The sequence below is a fragment of the Mercenaria mercenaria genome, chromosome 1 (assembly GCF_021730395.1).
Source record: "Mercenaria mercenaria strain notata chromosome 1, MADL_Memer_1, whole genome shotgun sequence".
Classification (NCBI taxonomy): Eukaryota; Metazoa; Mollusca; class Bivalvia; order Venerida; family Veneridae; genus Mercenaria; species Mercenaria mercenaria.
The window spans coordinates 11,459,969-11,476,062 of record NC_069361.1 but is presented as its reverse complement, the minus strand read 5'-3'; the positions used below and the strand labels follow the sequence as shown (position 1 = coordinate 11,476,062).

Here is a 16,094-nt window from a genome sequence, read left to right as displayed (position 1 = left end):
TGTCATGACCCGTATTTTGTCCATAATTCATTTAAAAATCGAATATTGATAATTTTTTTATCTTAAATAATTTCTTTTTCATTTGTTTAATGAAATGTGAAAAAATAATAAAATTAGTTCCAATAATAAACATATAGCAGGCCCTTTCCGATCATGTTAAGCCCTTTCCGATCAGCCCGGTTTATGCCATGACTCGTATTTTCATTTAAAAATAACAAATTGATAACTTTTTTTCGTAATTTATTTTCTTTTATTATGTCATAATGAAATATGAAGAAATAGTTAAATCAATTCCAATAATAAACATATGGCAGGCCCTTTCCGATCATGTTAGGCCCTTTCCGATCAAATATCACGGAAAGGGCCCTTTCCGGTATCTAGTCATGCCCGTCAAATTGAAGCACAAAACAGTTTTAAATGTGATAAAATGTTATAGCCTCATTTTAATCATTATCAATTTCTATTCAATTAATAGAAATCTGAATAGAGTCCTCGGTAACCTCTTCCCCTAAAAAATCAGGAAAAATTAAAAACACATTGCACATCGATTGCAGCCTTGACCTTCAAGGTGTGTTGATATTTTTTTTATTCATTTACTTCCTTGTATTGGTGTGGATTTATCGACTTCAAAAGTATTTAGATCATCATGGGTAATCGTGCTTCTATGCAACTTCAACAGGAGGAAATCCATGACATACAAAATGAAACTGGATGTAAGTTAATAACAGCTGTATTGTTTGATCCACCTTTTCATGCAGTATCAAACAGATCTAGGAAAGTGGTAAATTTACAGATTGTGTGTATGAAAATTGATAAAGTGACATTTATTCCCAAACCGCAGCTTGATATTAATTGGTTTATTTACAGTATGCACAAATTAACATTATTTGTGAGTTTCAGCCATTTTTATTGACTTTGAAATTTTGGCATTTTCCAAAAAATCAAAGTCAACAGAAATGACTGAAAGTTACAAATTACAATTGACCTTTATTTATGCGTACCATAAGTAAATAAATTAATTTCAAGCTGCGATTTTGAGTCCAAGTAAGATTTTTGCAGTTTTCAAACATTTGATCTGTAAATTTACACATAATCTGTAAATATACCACTTTCCTAGACCTGTCAAAGTTTTTTCTGTTTATTACATCTTTTCATGATGTGTTAATAAGTGTTTAATACAGGAGCAGATACAGGATTTGGTGTTAGAGGGGGTGTAAAATATTTGTAGTGTAGAGGAAGTAGGGGGTCCGGAAAATTTTGAAAACAATGGATCCATCTGGTGCGTTCTTTGGTACTTTATTTGCTTTTGACGAAGGACAGGTTTTGTGACAAAATCAAACCAAATAATATGCTAATTATAATCATATTTTATGAATTGTCAGACTTATTCTTGCGCAAGTACTGGTACTGATGGTAAACCCGGACAGATGATTTAAAAAGTCAACAACCTTGGAAATATTTGATTGCAATCGGTTATTTATAAAATTGAACACACCATCTAATAGTTTCCACTATATTTATTATAGATTTAAGAATTGAATAGTACATAAGAAATACCCAAGTCTGTCACATTTTATGAAAGAAGAAGCTATGAGAGACTGTTAAATGAACTAAAATTTTCATGCAAATATTTCAGTCGAATATCCTCTTTGACTTCAAATTACATGGTCACAATTTTTCTTAATGTAAAAAAAGGACATCACATTTGAATTCTGCAGGAAAAACTAAACAAGTATGCCAAGTTTCATGACAGTATCTCCATTATTAATGGAGTAAATTAATTTTGTTCAAAAATGATGAAAAGTTCATTTTCGTGATCAACAACTTTTTCCCAAGGTTCACATTTTCGTAGTAGAAATTTCTAGATTTTTCACCTGTTTCACGATTTTCAAATTGTCATAACTTTTTTATTTATTGAGATATTTTCAAAATTAAAACTGTTCTGGAAAGCTGAAGATCTGCTGTTTGGGCTTATTTAAACATTTTGAATTTAGGGCTGTTTTGAAAAATTAGTCAGGGTTGCTACTTATTGGGAGGGTTAACCTAGGACTACTACTTAAAAATTGTAAAGAGGAGCTCATGCAAACTTTGTCAGCTTTTCAATTTGCGAGCGTAGCGAGTGAGAAAACAATGCAAATTTTTCACTAGAAACATAAGACAAATTACCTGTGCAATAGTGAAGAAAATGAATATTCTATATTTTTCACTCAGCACAGATGACAAATTACGTATTCGAGCATAGCAAGTGAAACAAATTTGCATATTTTTCACCCAGAACAAAAGATAAATTATCAATGCGAGCGTAGCGGGCGTTATATTTTTCAGTCAGAACAAAAGACAAATCTTGTGTACGCGAGCATAGCGAGCGAGAAAAAATGTATATTTTGCACTTATTTTACCCAGAACATAAGACAAATTACCTATGCTCTGGCGATTTTAGAGGGGGCGTGCGCCGGGTGCGACCCCCCACCACCCCCCATGAATTTGCTAGTGTAAATTTATAAGACAATGCCATTGATATTGATGGACTACAGTGGTGGTAACAGGATGTATTTCAGTTTTTAAATTATCTTGACGAGTTTTAAATTTATGGTCAGAAATTGAAAAGAATTGATTATTAGATGCCTAGAAAAACGTACAGATTAGACATGGCATCTGGTTATTGGATGGCAACACATTGTCGTCTTTAAAATTTGTATATTTTCAATGGTTTTACCATTTTAAGGCAGTGGCTGGTAATATTTGTAAATATATGAAAACTTTGTAAAGTGCCTCAGCCTTTGAACTAGTTTATCATTAAAAGGGCGCTATATAAATCTTATAATAATATTGACCCATATGATGAGCCTACATAACTAGTAAGATCCAAGTTGTACATGAGTCATGATTGATCGAGTATACAAGCCTACATGGGACAGGCTAGTCAGGTTTTTTAAAAATGGATGTTGATATACATTAGATCAATCGAATAATTGCCATTTGTACTCCCCGAAGTCGCCACCTTGTCTATCCGTCTGTCTGTCTGTCAGTGAACAGCTGGACTTTCTTAAAGGTCAAAGTCACAAATAGGGGTCAAATGTCATATAAATCTTAGGCCATAACTTTGAAATGTATTGATCAATCTTTTTTTTCATTTGCAGATCCCTGTTGTGGACTTACAATTTTTTTTATAGAATTAATTCCCTTTGTTGTTATTATAAATAGTTTATTTTGTATTTTTTTTTATTGGCCATAGCATAAAACAGAGACTACTTTCTTGTGGTACAACATACATATATGGTACTGCATATTTTTAGGTGTATATTGATATATCTACTGGGTAAGGCAGAATTACTTGCCGCCAGCAGGCTAAAGGTTAATAAAACTTAACATATATACTTCAATCCCTAACTGAATTAAACAAAAGTGTATAACAAAGTTAACAGTGAAGTAAGGCACAAATTCAGCATAACCATGTGCTAAAAAATTGACTCAATTTTATGCCTAACTGCTTAGTTAAGTTTTTATTTTGTTATGGACTTAAATTATGGTTTTATTAACATTCCATGGCACATAATAAAAAAGGAGCAGCTATAGGACAGGACCACTTAGCCAACACTTCTAGAGGTTGTCTAGTGTAGAGGTTTGGTTACCAACATAGTCAGGGGTGTAACTGTTTTAAGTTATGTAACCTGTTTCAGTTACTTTTTCAACATACTTCAAGCATTTTATAACCTGTATTAGTTATAGCTGTTCTCATAAAGTGACCTTTAAAGTGAAATTAGTAGCAAACTGTGGTTAATCCAATTCTCTTTTAGTCTGATCATGACCTGATACACATGTAACAGTGCTCGCGCTGCCAATCGACATTATCGCCAAATGGCGATTATTTTATTAAAGTGTCGATTAAAACGCAATTTTTGGCGATAGAAAATGGCGATTAATTAATAAAAATGCTACAAAAATATTGCAAAAAATTGTCCTTAAACTGTTGGAATGTACGTAGTTTTATCGACAAAAACGTGCGAAGTCGGAAGCAGGAAGCGTATATGCCCAGAGGCATAATTACCCCTTCTAACACGCTAAATGGATTTGTTTATCGCCAACATGCGTACGCCGTATACTTCACTAATTGATCCGCATGTGTGCACTATTGATCGTATAGAAGTTTAAATTAAAGCAACAACTATCATCACTTTATCCTTGATCATTTAATCGCCATTAATTACCAAACAAACAAATTAATTAAACACATCACATTAGCTTACACATTCTATTTTACCTTTAGAAAGTATCTTACCTTGACTGGGTCAGTAATTTCCTTAAATCCACTTAATTTTACTCGTATTTTTCAAAACCGAGACTTTAGAAACATATATTATCACTGACACTTCTGTGACTTAAATAACGTAACTTAAATATACCCAAATTTTTGACACATGCAATCAGAAACTGGGCTTAACCTGTTTGACAACTGTTTCTTTTAATGTGTGCCGACACCAGCAGATCAAAGAAGACACCAGCAGATCAAAGAAGACTGTATTCCATGTGATGTCATAGTGATGTCACTGCTATTGACATGTATTTAATTCAGAACCAGCATCAATACACACCTGTTATTTAAAGTGACTGTGACTTTGAGTGCATTATATAGCACTGGGAGTTGATTTATTTTTTGCTGATGTGGAATTAACTTTTTTAAATTGTAATTATTATTATATCAAAGGGTTTTCTTAGTTTGGGCAATCATTGCAAGAGTGAAAATAAACACTTTAATTTGCAGTTTAATCACATTAGATTCACAAGGTTTACAAGGATAGAAAACAGAATCACTGACATTTTGAGTGAATTTGTTATTTACTTTAAATCAATAGACATAAACAAAGACAGGAAATACTAAAAATAGTAACATTATGTTAAGCATATTTAGTTCCTTTTTCAACTTGCATGTCATGGCGTTAAAATATTTCTACATTTTCCCTAAAATCTTGTCACTTCTCCCTAAAATCTCTCCCCTTCTCCCTAATCTTAGCTGAGAGAGAAGTGACTTCTCCCTAAAATCTTAGCCTAGCTTATGCCCTGACTTTCGTCACAAAAAGTAATGATCATTCTTGACAAGAATTCACAATGGGTCATGTCACATACTAAAATGGTATTTTCAGTGACATCTGAATACAAACATGTATAAAAGTATGATTATTCAAAGCCTTTGATAAACATGTAAAATGATAACTGAAAAATAAAATGTGTTTAAGTGTTTCATGAAAAAAATAATTGTTATAAATACCCTGTTTTATGTTTTTCATTGAAATGCGAAGGTGCATGCGAATTACGTGCGCACAAAGTTTGTCTATTATTTTTTTCCCTGAAAAAATGTGGCTATTAATTTATAATGGCCAAGGCTAGCACTGCATGTAAGCATAATGGGATGCTAAGAGTTTTTAAAATATAGCTTTAAAAATTTTTTGCATAAAACTTTATCAGCCTTGCGTAAAAAAGTTTACTGCGTAGCTGGAAAGACAAAAGTTCAAGGATTCAGGAAGTAATTGCATTAGTCTCATTCAAAATAAGGAATTGGCACAGGAGGGCTTTGTAATATTTTATGATAATTGAAATTAGTTATGAAAGTATAAACAATAACTCAAATGGGTTATAAACAGCAATAACTTGAAACAGTTACACCCCTGACTGATAATACTGGAATGAAGTGCAACAGTTATATTTACTGTCATGGACAACTACAACTAAAAAAATCTACAATATTTTTTCTAAATTACAAGACAGTTTGCAGAAGTGACATAACAGATTTTTTTTTATTTCAGTTTCTCACAATCAGATTGTCAGACTTTACAGTAGGTTTACCAGTCTTGACAAAAATAACAATGGTTTTCTAAGGTGAGTAAAGTACTACAACTTACAAATACGACTGTAGGGTGTTACACATTTGTTTTTGAGTATTTTGTGCAGTATTGATGCTGACACTCCTGGATGCAATTTAGTAATGCTGCCATTTATACAGAAAATATTTGGATCAATGATATATTTTAGTTGTTTTCATCAAAATCTGATATGATTTTCTTAAATTAATTTTGAAATAACATAATAAAGTATAGTTTGAAACAGAAAGAAGGTAGAGTTTTTGTAATGCCTTTTATGTCAGCGATCTGGGAGTCTTATAATTTTTTAACTGTCCATCCATCAGTCTATCCATCACATTTTCTTGCGTACTGGAGTCAAGCAGTTTCCATCCATTTGAAATGAACTTTGGTATAGCACTTAGTGAACATGTGCATTATATTGTCTGTATTTTCATTTCCACTTACTATTTTTCAACTTTGTACTTTGAAAAATTACAAACTACATTAGAACATATAGTGTTTTCAACTCATACAATTTTTATCCAGTTGAAATGGGACTAAGTTTGGGGTGCTCTGTGCTTCTGGTAAATCTTCTCTTACATTTTTGTCATCATCAGCATTTAGTGAACATGTGCATATTGGTGGGACTTTCGTGTCTGATTTTTTATGCCCCCGAAGGTGGGCATATTAAAATCGCACTGTCCGTCCATACGTGCGTCCGTTTGTGCATCCGGTATTTTTGTCCGGGCTGTATATCTTCCATCCATAAAGGGATTTTGAAATAACTTGGCATAAATGTTCACCATAATGAGACGAAGTGTCATGCGCAAGACCCAGACCCCTAGCTCCAAGGTCAAGGTCACACAAGTCCAGTATTCTTGTCCGGGCTCAAGTTCAAAACAGGGTCACGTACCTTCGAAAACTAGGTCAATAGGTCAAATAATAGAAAAACCTTGTGACCTCTGTAGAGTACATATTTTTCAATGGATCTTCATGAAAATTGGTCAGAATTTTTATCTTGAAAATATCTAGGTCAAGTTCAAAACTGGGTCACATGAGCTCAAAAACTAGGTCACTATGTCAAATATTGACGTCATACTCCAAACTGGGTCATGTGGGAAGAGGTGAGCGATTCAGGACCATCATGGTCCTCTTGTTTGTTTTATTGCCTACTTTTCATATTACTGTTTGATTGTGTTGTATTTGTGTTTATGAAGTAAATAAAAATTAATAAAGACAAAAAAAAAAAAAAAAAAAAAAAAAAAAAAAAAAAAAAAATTTCTTGTCCGGGCTGTAACTCTTCCATCCATAAAGGGATTTTGAAATAACTTGGCATACATGTTCACCATAATGAGACGATGTGTCATGAGCAAGACCCAGACCCCTAGCTCCAAGGTCAAAGGTTAACATGGTCTGTTTCATGTCTTGTCCATTACTCTGCCATCCATGAAGGGATTTTGAAATTACTTGGCATAAAATTTAAATGTTTACCATGAGACGACGTGTCATGCACAAGACCCAGACCCCTAGCTCCAAGGTCAAGGTCACACTTACAAGTAAAAGGTTAACAGGGTATGTTTATTGTCCGGTCCATAACTCTGCCATTCATTAAGGCATTTTGAAATTACTTGGTGTAAATGTTCACCATAATGAGACGTGTCATGAGCAAGACCCAGATCCCAAGCTCCAAGGTCAAGGTCACACTTAGAGGTCAAAGATTAACATGGTCTGTTTCTTGTCCAGTCCATAACTCTGCCATTGATGAAGGGATTTTGAAATTACTTGGCATAAATGTTCCCTATAATGAGATGAGGCGTCATGTGCAAGACCCAGACCCCTAGCTCCAAGGTCAAGGTCACACTTAGAAGTCAAAAGTGTTTTTTGTCTGGTCCATAACTCTGCCATTTATCGAGGGATTTGAAAATAATTTGACGCAAATGTTAACCATATTGAGATGTGTCCCACTTATGACCAAGGCCTCTTAGGTCAAGGTCACAAAATGATATGTGATTTTTGCGAATACATCTGTGGCATTCTTGGGCCTACTTCGGGGGCATTTGTCACCAGTATTGACAGCTCTGGGTTTTCTCAAGTTATAGCCCTTTTGGACTTTGAAATGTTACAACTACATGGGAATGCTCCATTTTCCAGGGCATTTTGACTACTCTGCAATTTATTCCATTCCCAGTAATATTGCGAGGTTTAATATGGTGAAATTTTAAGACATAGTAAGACTGTAGTAATAATAGACTTGAATGCTTTTGATGGAAATTGCTTAAATATCTCTGTTTTTCTTTTTCACAGCCGTGAAGATTTTCTGAGAATTCCAGAACTTGCTATAAATCCATTGGGAGACAGGATTGTGCATTCTTTTTTCTTAGAAAGGTAAAATGAATTTGTGTTGTTACTCAGTCATATATTTATATTGTGAACTTTTACCAGAGATTTAAATCTGGTTAATTAAGGAAAGATTTAGTTGGGTTACTCATTTTTCTAATTAAAATTTTAAGCAAACACTTACTTACTGAATGTTGTTTAGAGCAAAATGTGAGAGAGCAAGGTTTGATTTATTTGACTCAATATTATACTCTTATTGGTATTTATAGTACAGGGATTAAAGTACAGTACGACCACTGTCATTGTATCTGTGAACAAGACTTCCTAGAGCAAAATTAATGCTTTACTTCAAAGACAGGACCGATGATTTCTTTCCTTTAGTAAATTACTGTAGTTACTAGATTGGGTAATATTCACTGTGGTATTATTTTGACTAATAGCTTTAGTGCAAGATTGAAATAGCTATCACAAGTGAACACCAGACCTAAGATAGTGTTCATGAGTGAATGATAATATTTTTATTCCAGTGGAAAATATATCTTATGTATTTCACTGTGAAAATATCAGATATATTTCACTCTAATGTTTGGATAATTCACTGAAAAAATGTAATAAATGTGATATTAAAAACATCTTGACATAACACTCTGACACATTTTTAACACTGTGAATGATGGTACTTACCATGAACTCACTAAAAATAAAGCCTTCATGAAAATCAAACAATCTTATTTACAATAGAGCAACAACCTTGTGAACAGCAAACATGTTTTATCCTCCCCAGCAATGCTTGCTTTACTTTAACAAATTATATGAATGCATGTGGGGCATATATAAGTGTAGTTGAATGGTAATTTAAGTGAAGGAGAGTTAAGAATGTTGATGTTTATCTTACAGTAATGATGAGACAGTGAACTTCAAGCAGTTTATGAGAGTTCTAGCAAGATTCAGACCCACCAAAACAAATGTGAACAAAAATAAGCTCAACACTCGGGAAGAAAAGCTCAAGTGTAAGTGTTGGATAGGGTTCAAAACAAAACTGTTCTTGTATAACATAATCCTGCATACTGCTGTTATTTTCAAATCATGGTTTCTTACTTATTTAGTGAATTACCAGTGTTTGAATAATTATATTCTCTTGACATTGTTGGAAATCTTTAAAAAATGTCAGTTAACATAGTATAGAATAACATTTTATTATTAGCAAAGTCTTTTAAACCTTACACTGCTAAATTTTTATAATGAACTTGTCCATCTTTCAATTTGGACAGCACCATTAACTGTTAAAAGGGGTGCTTACCAAAAAAAATACTGACTGAATGGCGAACAGTGTAGATCGTGATCAGACTGCACGGATCTACACTGGTCGCAAAGGCAGAATAAATTGTGTCCAGCATGATAAGAGTTAAAACTAGAATAATTAGCAATGTTTTTGAAGAAGTGCCAGTATATGTGCATTTTGTTTTCAGTTGCATTCCAGATGTATGATCTAGATGGAGATGATAGAATCTCTCGGGAGGAGTTACTGGCTGTCCTACATATGATGGTGGGTGATAATATATCTGAGGAACAGGTAGGTTCACTCTTTGTATAATCATTTAGGGTATTTTCAAAGAGGAAAACCACACATTTTTGTTTCAAACGTTTTTGATAAATGCGATTTGTTTACCAGTGCAAAAAAGAAGTTGCTAACTGTAATACAGAGAGATCAAGTTTGTGTATGAAAGTCTTATGTGAAATCTGTACTCGTAAAAATTAATACTGATTTTAAATGTCTTATATAATTTTGTTACAAGTATGTTTTAATACCTACATTGAGTATTATATTAAATCTTTTTAGCTGAACAGTATAGCAGACAGAACTATCACAGAGGCAGATGAAGATGGAGATTTTATGATCTCTTTCTTGGAGTTTAAAAAGGTCGGCATTATCCCCATAGTTTGCATGTACTCACAATGATCCTCAGGTTTAAGAAAGATAGGCAGTGCCCTCATAGTTTACATGTACTCACAATGATCCTCAAGTTCAAGAAAGGTAGGCAGTGCCCTCATAGTTTACATGTACTCACAATGATCCTCAAGTTTAAGAAAGGTAGGCAGTGCCTACATAGTTTACATGTACTCGGAAGGATCCATGAGCTTAAAAAAGGTAGGCATTAACCTTATAGTTTACAAGTTCTCTCAATGATCCTTGAGTTTAATAGATAGTCAGTATTCTCAGAGTTAATGTGTACTCGTAATGATCCTTTAGCTTAAAAAAGGTAGACATTTATCCCGTAGTTTACAGGTTCTCACAATTATCATTCAGTTTAAAAAGTTAGGCAGTATCCTCTGGCTTAACATTTTGGTATATAACTTGCTAATTAAAATTACTTGGGTAATATATTGTGGTATTACATGAAGTACTATCCACTTATTGTTAACATTTTTGTTTGTAAATACAAGTATAGAACTGTTCTTAATTTTGAAAAAAGAACTTTTTCCAAAAAAAAAAGTTTTGAGAGTTAGTACAAATGATTGCAAGTCTTGGTTCAACGAGAAAGAATCTGGCTGGTCATCATGTGAAAGCTTTGATTGTTCATGGAAATTATTCCTATAATTTTTCTGCTTGAAGACATTCTAACTTAAAATGTTGGTTATCAAAATTTAACAAAAAATCTTTTTCGGCTAACATGTATTATTATTAAGAGCTGAAATACCAGTTAAGGGGCTCGGCATAACAATAATAGGGCAATAAGCTGAATACATGTGCCTTGTTCTAAAAGTCTTGTTAAAATAAATCAAATGAAAGGGTGTTATACATCAGACATGTTTTATCACTGATATTCTGTCTGCCTCTGTATCACATAGGGCAAGGTGAAAAAATATTAGAGTGATGATGTGTTGAATTTCAGGTACATCTGTTACAAGGCTCATAATGCCTTTGTTTAAAATATGGCTGCCACATTTTTCCATTATGAACATTTAAAGCCTTATAGAACTTTTGATGATCAAGGGTCAGCTTTAAGAAATTGAACATTTCCATTGATATGAAGTTTTTTTTTTTTCTTCATAAAGAAATTACTTTATATTTACAGTACAGACTTGTTACAAAAAAAAAATGATTAAGTGTATCAACAAGCTTAAATCATTGAATCAGAATGAAACACAGTTAATGGTATTTCTCATCTTTGGTATTATTGTTGGATTCAGTTGTAGAAAAGTTTTCCTTATTTAATAATAATAATAAAAAAGATTTTGCTTAAGGCATTCTAGGTTTATTGATTTTCATCTAAATACTTTAAATTTTGTCATTATCATATAATATAGCAGGATTTCAAGTTAAAAATATTTGTGGTTTATTTTGTTTACAGTGACTTGTAAGCTTAAATAGCCAATGAGATCATATGATGCATGAATTAACAGCCAACTTCCTGGTTTATGTAATCTGATCTGTTATTGAGGATATGATTATGCATTTTCTCAAAATTCTATAGGTAGTGTATCAGCTGAAACATTGACTTGATAAACATATTTTGTGGGCTGAGCTTGAAACTGTTTTAACTGTATTTAAATAAAGAACAAGATACAATAATTTCGCGCTCAGCCCTTGATTTATTTTATCAATATTTCAGTCATAAATAGTAGTGAGAAAGGATGTTTGAATGTCCTTTTGCATACTGCTATAATTTAATTCATTGAAACTATTTTTTGTAAATACAATAAATTTAATAGGACATTAAGTAGTTATTTTTACTTTTAAACACAATTTTCACATGTAACATTCTGCAATACATTGATAGAGAAAGGTGTATTTTGAAATAGTTAAATGTATATTAATATAAGAAATAACATAATGAAGTTGGTCTAAATATTTTGATTGGTCATATAATATATATGTAATGTCATCCTTATACTTTTAAATTATATGTTTTCTTCTTACACTTCTTAATGGATATTCTTAAGTTTGTTCCAGTTGTTCTGCTTATCTGAATTAAGGGGCCACCAGCGCTTCAAATGAAAAAAAAAAACAAAAAAAAAACATCTGAATACAACTGCTTTTGAGAAAATGTGTAACAGATGTTTGCAAACTTGGTCAGACAGTTCAGCTTCTTGGCAGATTTGTTCAACTGGCTCTGCTTGATTGCAATAAAGGGCTGCTAGAGCTAAAAAAGGAAAATTAAATGACTTCTCATTATCTGCTGGATGGTTGTTCATCAAACTTGTTCATCATTTTATGGATCTTTTTCAAGTTTGTTCAAATAGGTCTGCTTTATTCCATTGAGAGACACCAGAGCTAAAATAAAGTTAGAAAACCTTTTAACCACTTTTGCTCATGATGTGCTTGGCGAATGTTCACCAAAAATGGTCAAAGATATCCTTCTTGTATGTACCTTGCTCAGTATTGTTCAAATGGTTCAGCTTGACAGCAGGTAGGGGTTGGCAGACCTAAAAAGTGCTTGCCAGGACCTTTTTCAACTGTTTGTCTGCATTTAGTGACTGCCAGAGCTTAAAATAGAAGAAAAAAAAACTGTTTTCATAAACTTCTTGATGAATTTTCACCAAACTGTGTCCTCCTTAAATGAGCAACTAAGGCCCATTTGGATCTCTTGTTTTATATATGTAACATCATTTGTTCTGTATGGTACACTTTGTTATGCTGTTCCTCTTGCTTAAAGAAAATAAAAGTAACAGTCATTTGGTATATTTTTTGTAGGTCATGGACCGTGTTGATGTTGAACAGAAAATGAGTATACGATTCCTGAACTGAATGTGTAGATAATAGTGGAAACTGGTCAACTTGGAGGTGAAGAATTAAATGTTAACAGAACAATGCAGCCATTTTGGAGTCTTCAAAAATTTAAAAAAATGTATAGAACATTTTAGAAACAAATTTTGATGACAATTCCATTCAAAACTCAAGGAAGAACTGTAATTTTGTTCCTCATTGTTTTGTCTTAAATTATTTGCTTTCATTTAATTACAAAGTACAAATGCACAGGACATGTAGTATTTACATCATTTGCAGCTTTCATTTCAATGCTGGTGACTGGCTAAACATTATACATAATGAATTTAATTTTACTAATATTTTGGAACTGTGTGACTCTTGAATTTTTAACAGCCATCCATGAATATTTATGCAGAATTTCATTACTCTCGGTGCTAATTTAAGAGTGACAGAGCAAAAAGAAAATTATAATATACATTTTAAAGACTTAGATGTTGATGAATACTGGCCCAGTATGACTTGGGTCATTTATTGTAACAGGTTTGCATTTATGTGTCAATGTCTTAACATTATTGCTCTATATTTACCTACTTTCTGAATCATTTATAGTTTGTTTTAAGCAATGTGCTTGTAGTGCTAAACATGTTTTTGATTTTCATTTACTTGCCATCAATACCAATACAGTCAAACTTTGTTAACTCAAACTTGGATAATTCGTACACCATCCTTCCCTCAAACTCCTCGTCAGGTCCTGGAAAAATTCCCTGTATAATGAATTTGTTCGGTACCTTGAACAACTGATCACTTGAACAAATTTTGCTTGTCCCATTGAGTTCGGGTAAACGAGGTTCCACTGTATTCCTGTAGCAATATATTTTATGCAAAATATCACATGTAATAAAATCAGTAAGGGATATAATATGTAAACGAAAAATGTTTTGAAATATTTAAGAACTTGGCTAACTTTTCATTTGTGAGATAATCATGAGAAATTATACAGTGAAAACAGTTCCTTCAAAAAGATACTTTACAATCATTCTGTGTTTCTGTATTGTTTTTCTGTAAATATGTACGTCATATTTGTATCTTGTCCGGAAATATAGTCGTTGCATGTGTTGAGAATAATTTTACATATATTGAACTATATGTTTACAATAGTTATACATGTATTATTTGTTAAATTGTGTATTTGGGACATTGTCTTGGATTAGTATGTATTATATCATAAGGTTTTTAGTTTTTAGTTTAAGTGGTCCTTCCTATATTCTCAGTGCTCTAGAACAGTGCATTGAACAAAACAGTGTACATGTAGGTGTTTATACCACGTGTCACAGAATGTGTTACCTTTTTATAGAAAAATATTTGGTCATTATTTCATTAAAGATGTTTTGAAAAATTTGCTTTTAGAAACTTAACTATTTTGTGAACCAAAGTATTTTCACTGTTGTTCAAAAATATCTACCTAGATTCACTCTTATAAAAAAAATACAGCTTTTGTTGTGGAGTAGGTCATATTGTGTATGTGTGATTATTTTTATTGATGCTTTTTGGAGTATATTTATAAATGCAGAGAGCAAATAAAAGGAAATAAACAATTTGTTAGAAGAAAAAAATAAACAGAAAGCAGTTTTATTGATGTTACCCCTCACCAAGTTATCAGCAAAGACAACTGGCTTAGTTTGTAAATGATTTTTTTCCCAAGAAAATTCGATTCCTTACTCATGAACCACAGTACTAAAATATACATGTACCATCTTAATTCTCAGTAAATAATAATAAACTTCAATATATTTAGAGAATGGTAGCAGTCTTACATTTATTTGTATTGTAAATGAGGGTAATGTTGTACATTTTTGTTTGTTTAACTTTGTTATTGAACTGTTGCAAAATTAACATTCACTTGTTTAGAGTTAGACTTGTCTCTTTTGTACATAATTATTTTAACTTCCAGATTCTCTGTCCATTCCATATTAAAGATCATGGTTTAGTCCCATGTTGATATTTTTGAAATTCATTGTCATTTTATTATTTTCTCATTCAAATAACTCTTGATATTAAACATTAAAGAACTCAAATCATTTTAAAACATTGTTTTTTTTTCAAAGTATATAAGTGTTATATACACAACAAGTTAGCATTAGGATTGTAGCATTATGTTAATTATGTCCCACAGAATTATATTTTTAAACAGGAATAGAGTTATTGTAGTTCCAGAGGTTAGAATTCTAATAGAGAACTTGTTCTACACAGATTTTTTATATAGGGTATATACATTATTCGGATATAAATTTGGTGATAGTTTCTCCCATAGAAGATTTTGTCATAGTTACCTTGATTTTGACTATCATTTAATTAAAGGTTAGGGGATAAGAGTTTTACAGTGAAATCCCCAGTTGGTAATTAAATGATTTGATATTTTAATGCACTATAACTGGGAGTAATAAAAGGGAGTGATCAGTTAAAAATACTGACTAGAGTATTTTAAATAAACTTATTTTTCTGGAATATGCTAGACTAAGATTCTTTTGATCCCTATAAACATGTGTATTAAAATTTGTGATTGTTTTGTAATTGGAAGTGGCTTCTATCAAGTTGGTTGTAATACAGCTGAAATAGTTCTAGAGTCACATACCAGTTCTTGCCTCATTACCTGTTTGATCAGATTTTACACACATGTAAATTCTGTTTATCTCCTTTACAAACTTCTATCTCCTGTGAAACTTTTAACACTAAGCAAGGTTACATTTTGTCATTATTTTTCTGATGAAATTACTTAAATCTTGGTCAAATATAATTATATTTTCTGTGATAGATTTAAAGTTCTTTGTCATATCAGATGTTTTACAGTGATAAAATAAATGAAGTGATTTATCTTTTTGTTGACTTGTTTGTAACTAAATACGAGGCCTCAGAAATTTCAGGACTGGTTTTGATTTCAGGCTTTTGATTGCCAAAATTTCCAGAATACAACTACAATGTATATTCGATAAAAGACTTTCCTGGCTTTAGAAAGTAGATTTTCAAGCATCTCTTCTATATTCCGACACATTCAGGGGGAATAAACATTGTGACACTAAATTTACAAGTCTAACAGTATTAGCTCCCCTGAGCTAGAGGATCATGGAAATGTCTTGTGTATACGGTGTGATATGCTAGTGAGGGCAGCACTTTAAATTATGGGCATTGCACTCACTGCTACAAGTAGACAC

The 16,094-nt window shown here is 32.2% G+C and overlaps 1 protein-coding gene across 2 annotated transcripts; it reads left to right on the top strand.

The window, feature by feature from the left end:
* The first annotated feature begins 550 nt into the window (after window positions 1–550).
* LOC123544988 (calcineurin B homologous protein 1-like) lies at window positions 551–15,756 on the top strand. 2 transcript variants are annotated; one of them, XM_045331187.2, is made up of 7 exons: window positions 551–713; window positions 5,802–5,874; window positions 8,142–8,222; window positions 9,072–9,184; window positions 9,644–9,747; window positions 10,015–10,095; window positions 12,871–15,756. In XM_045331187.2, exons 1-7 carry the CDS (start codon window positions 647–649, stop codon window positions 12,922–12,924), a joined length of 573 nt encoding a protein of 190 aa, XP_045187122.1. In that variant the 5' UTR covers window positions 551–646; the 3' UTR covers window positions 12,925–15,756. The 2 variants fall into 2 exon arrangements, with proteins under 2 accessions (XP_045187122.1, XP_053395775.1); XM_053539800.1 differs by lacking the exon at window positions 551–713 and adding an exon at window positions 1,252–1,279.
* The last annotated feature ends 338 nt before the right edge of the window (window positions 15,757–16,094 follow it).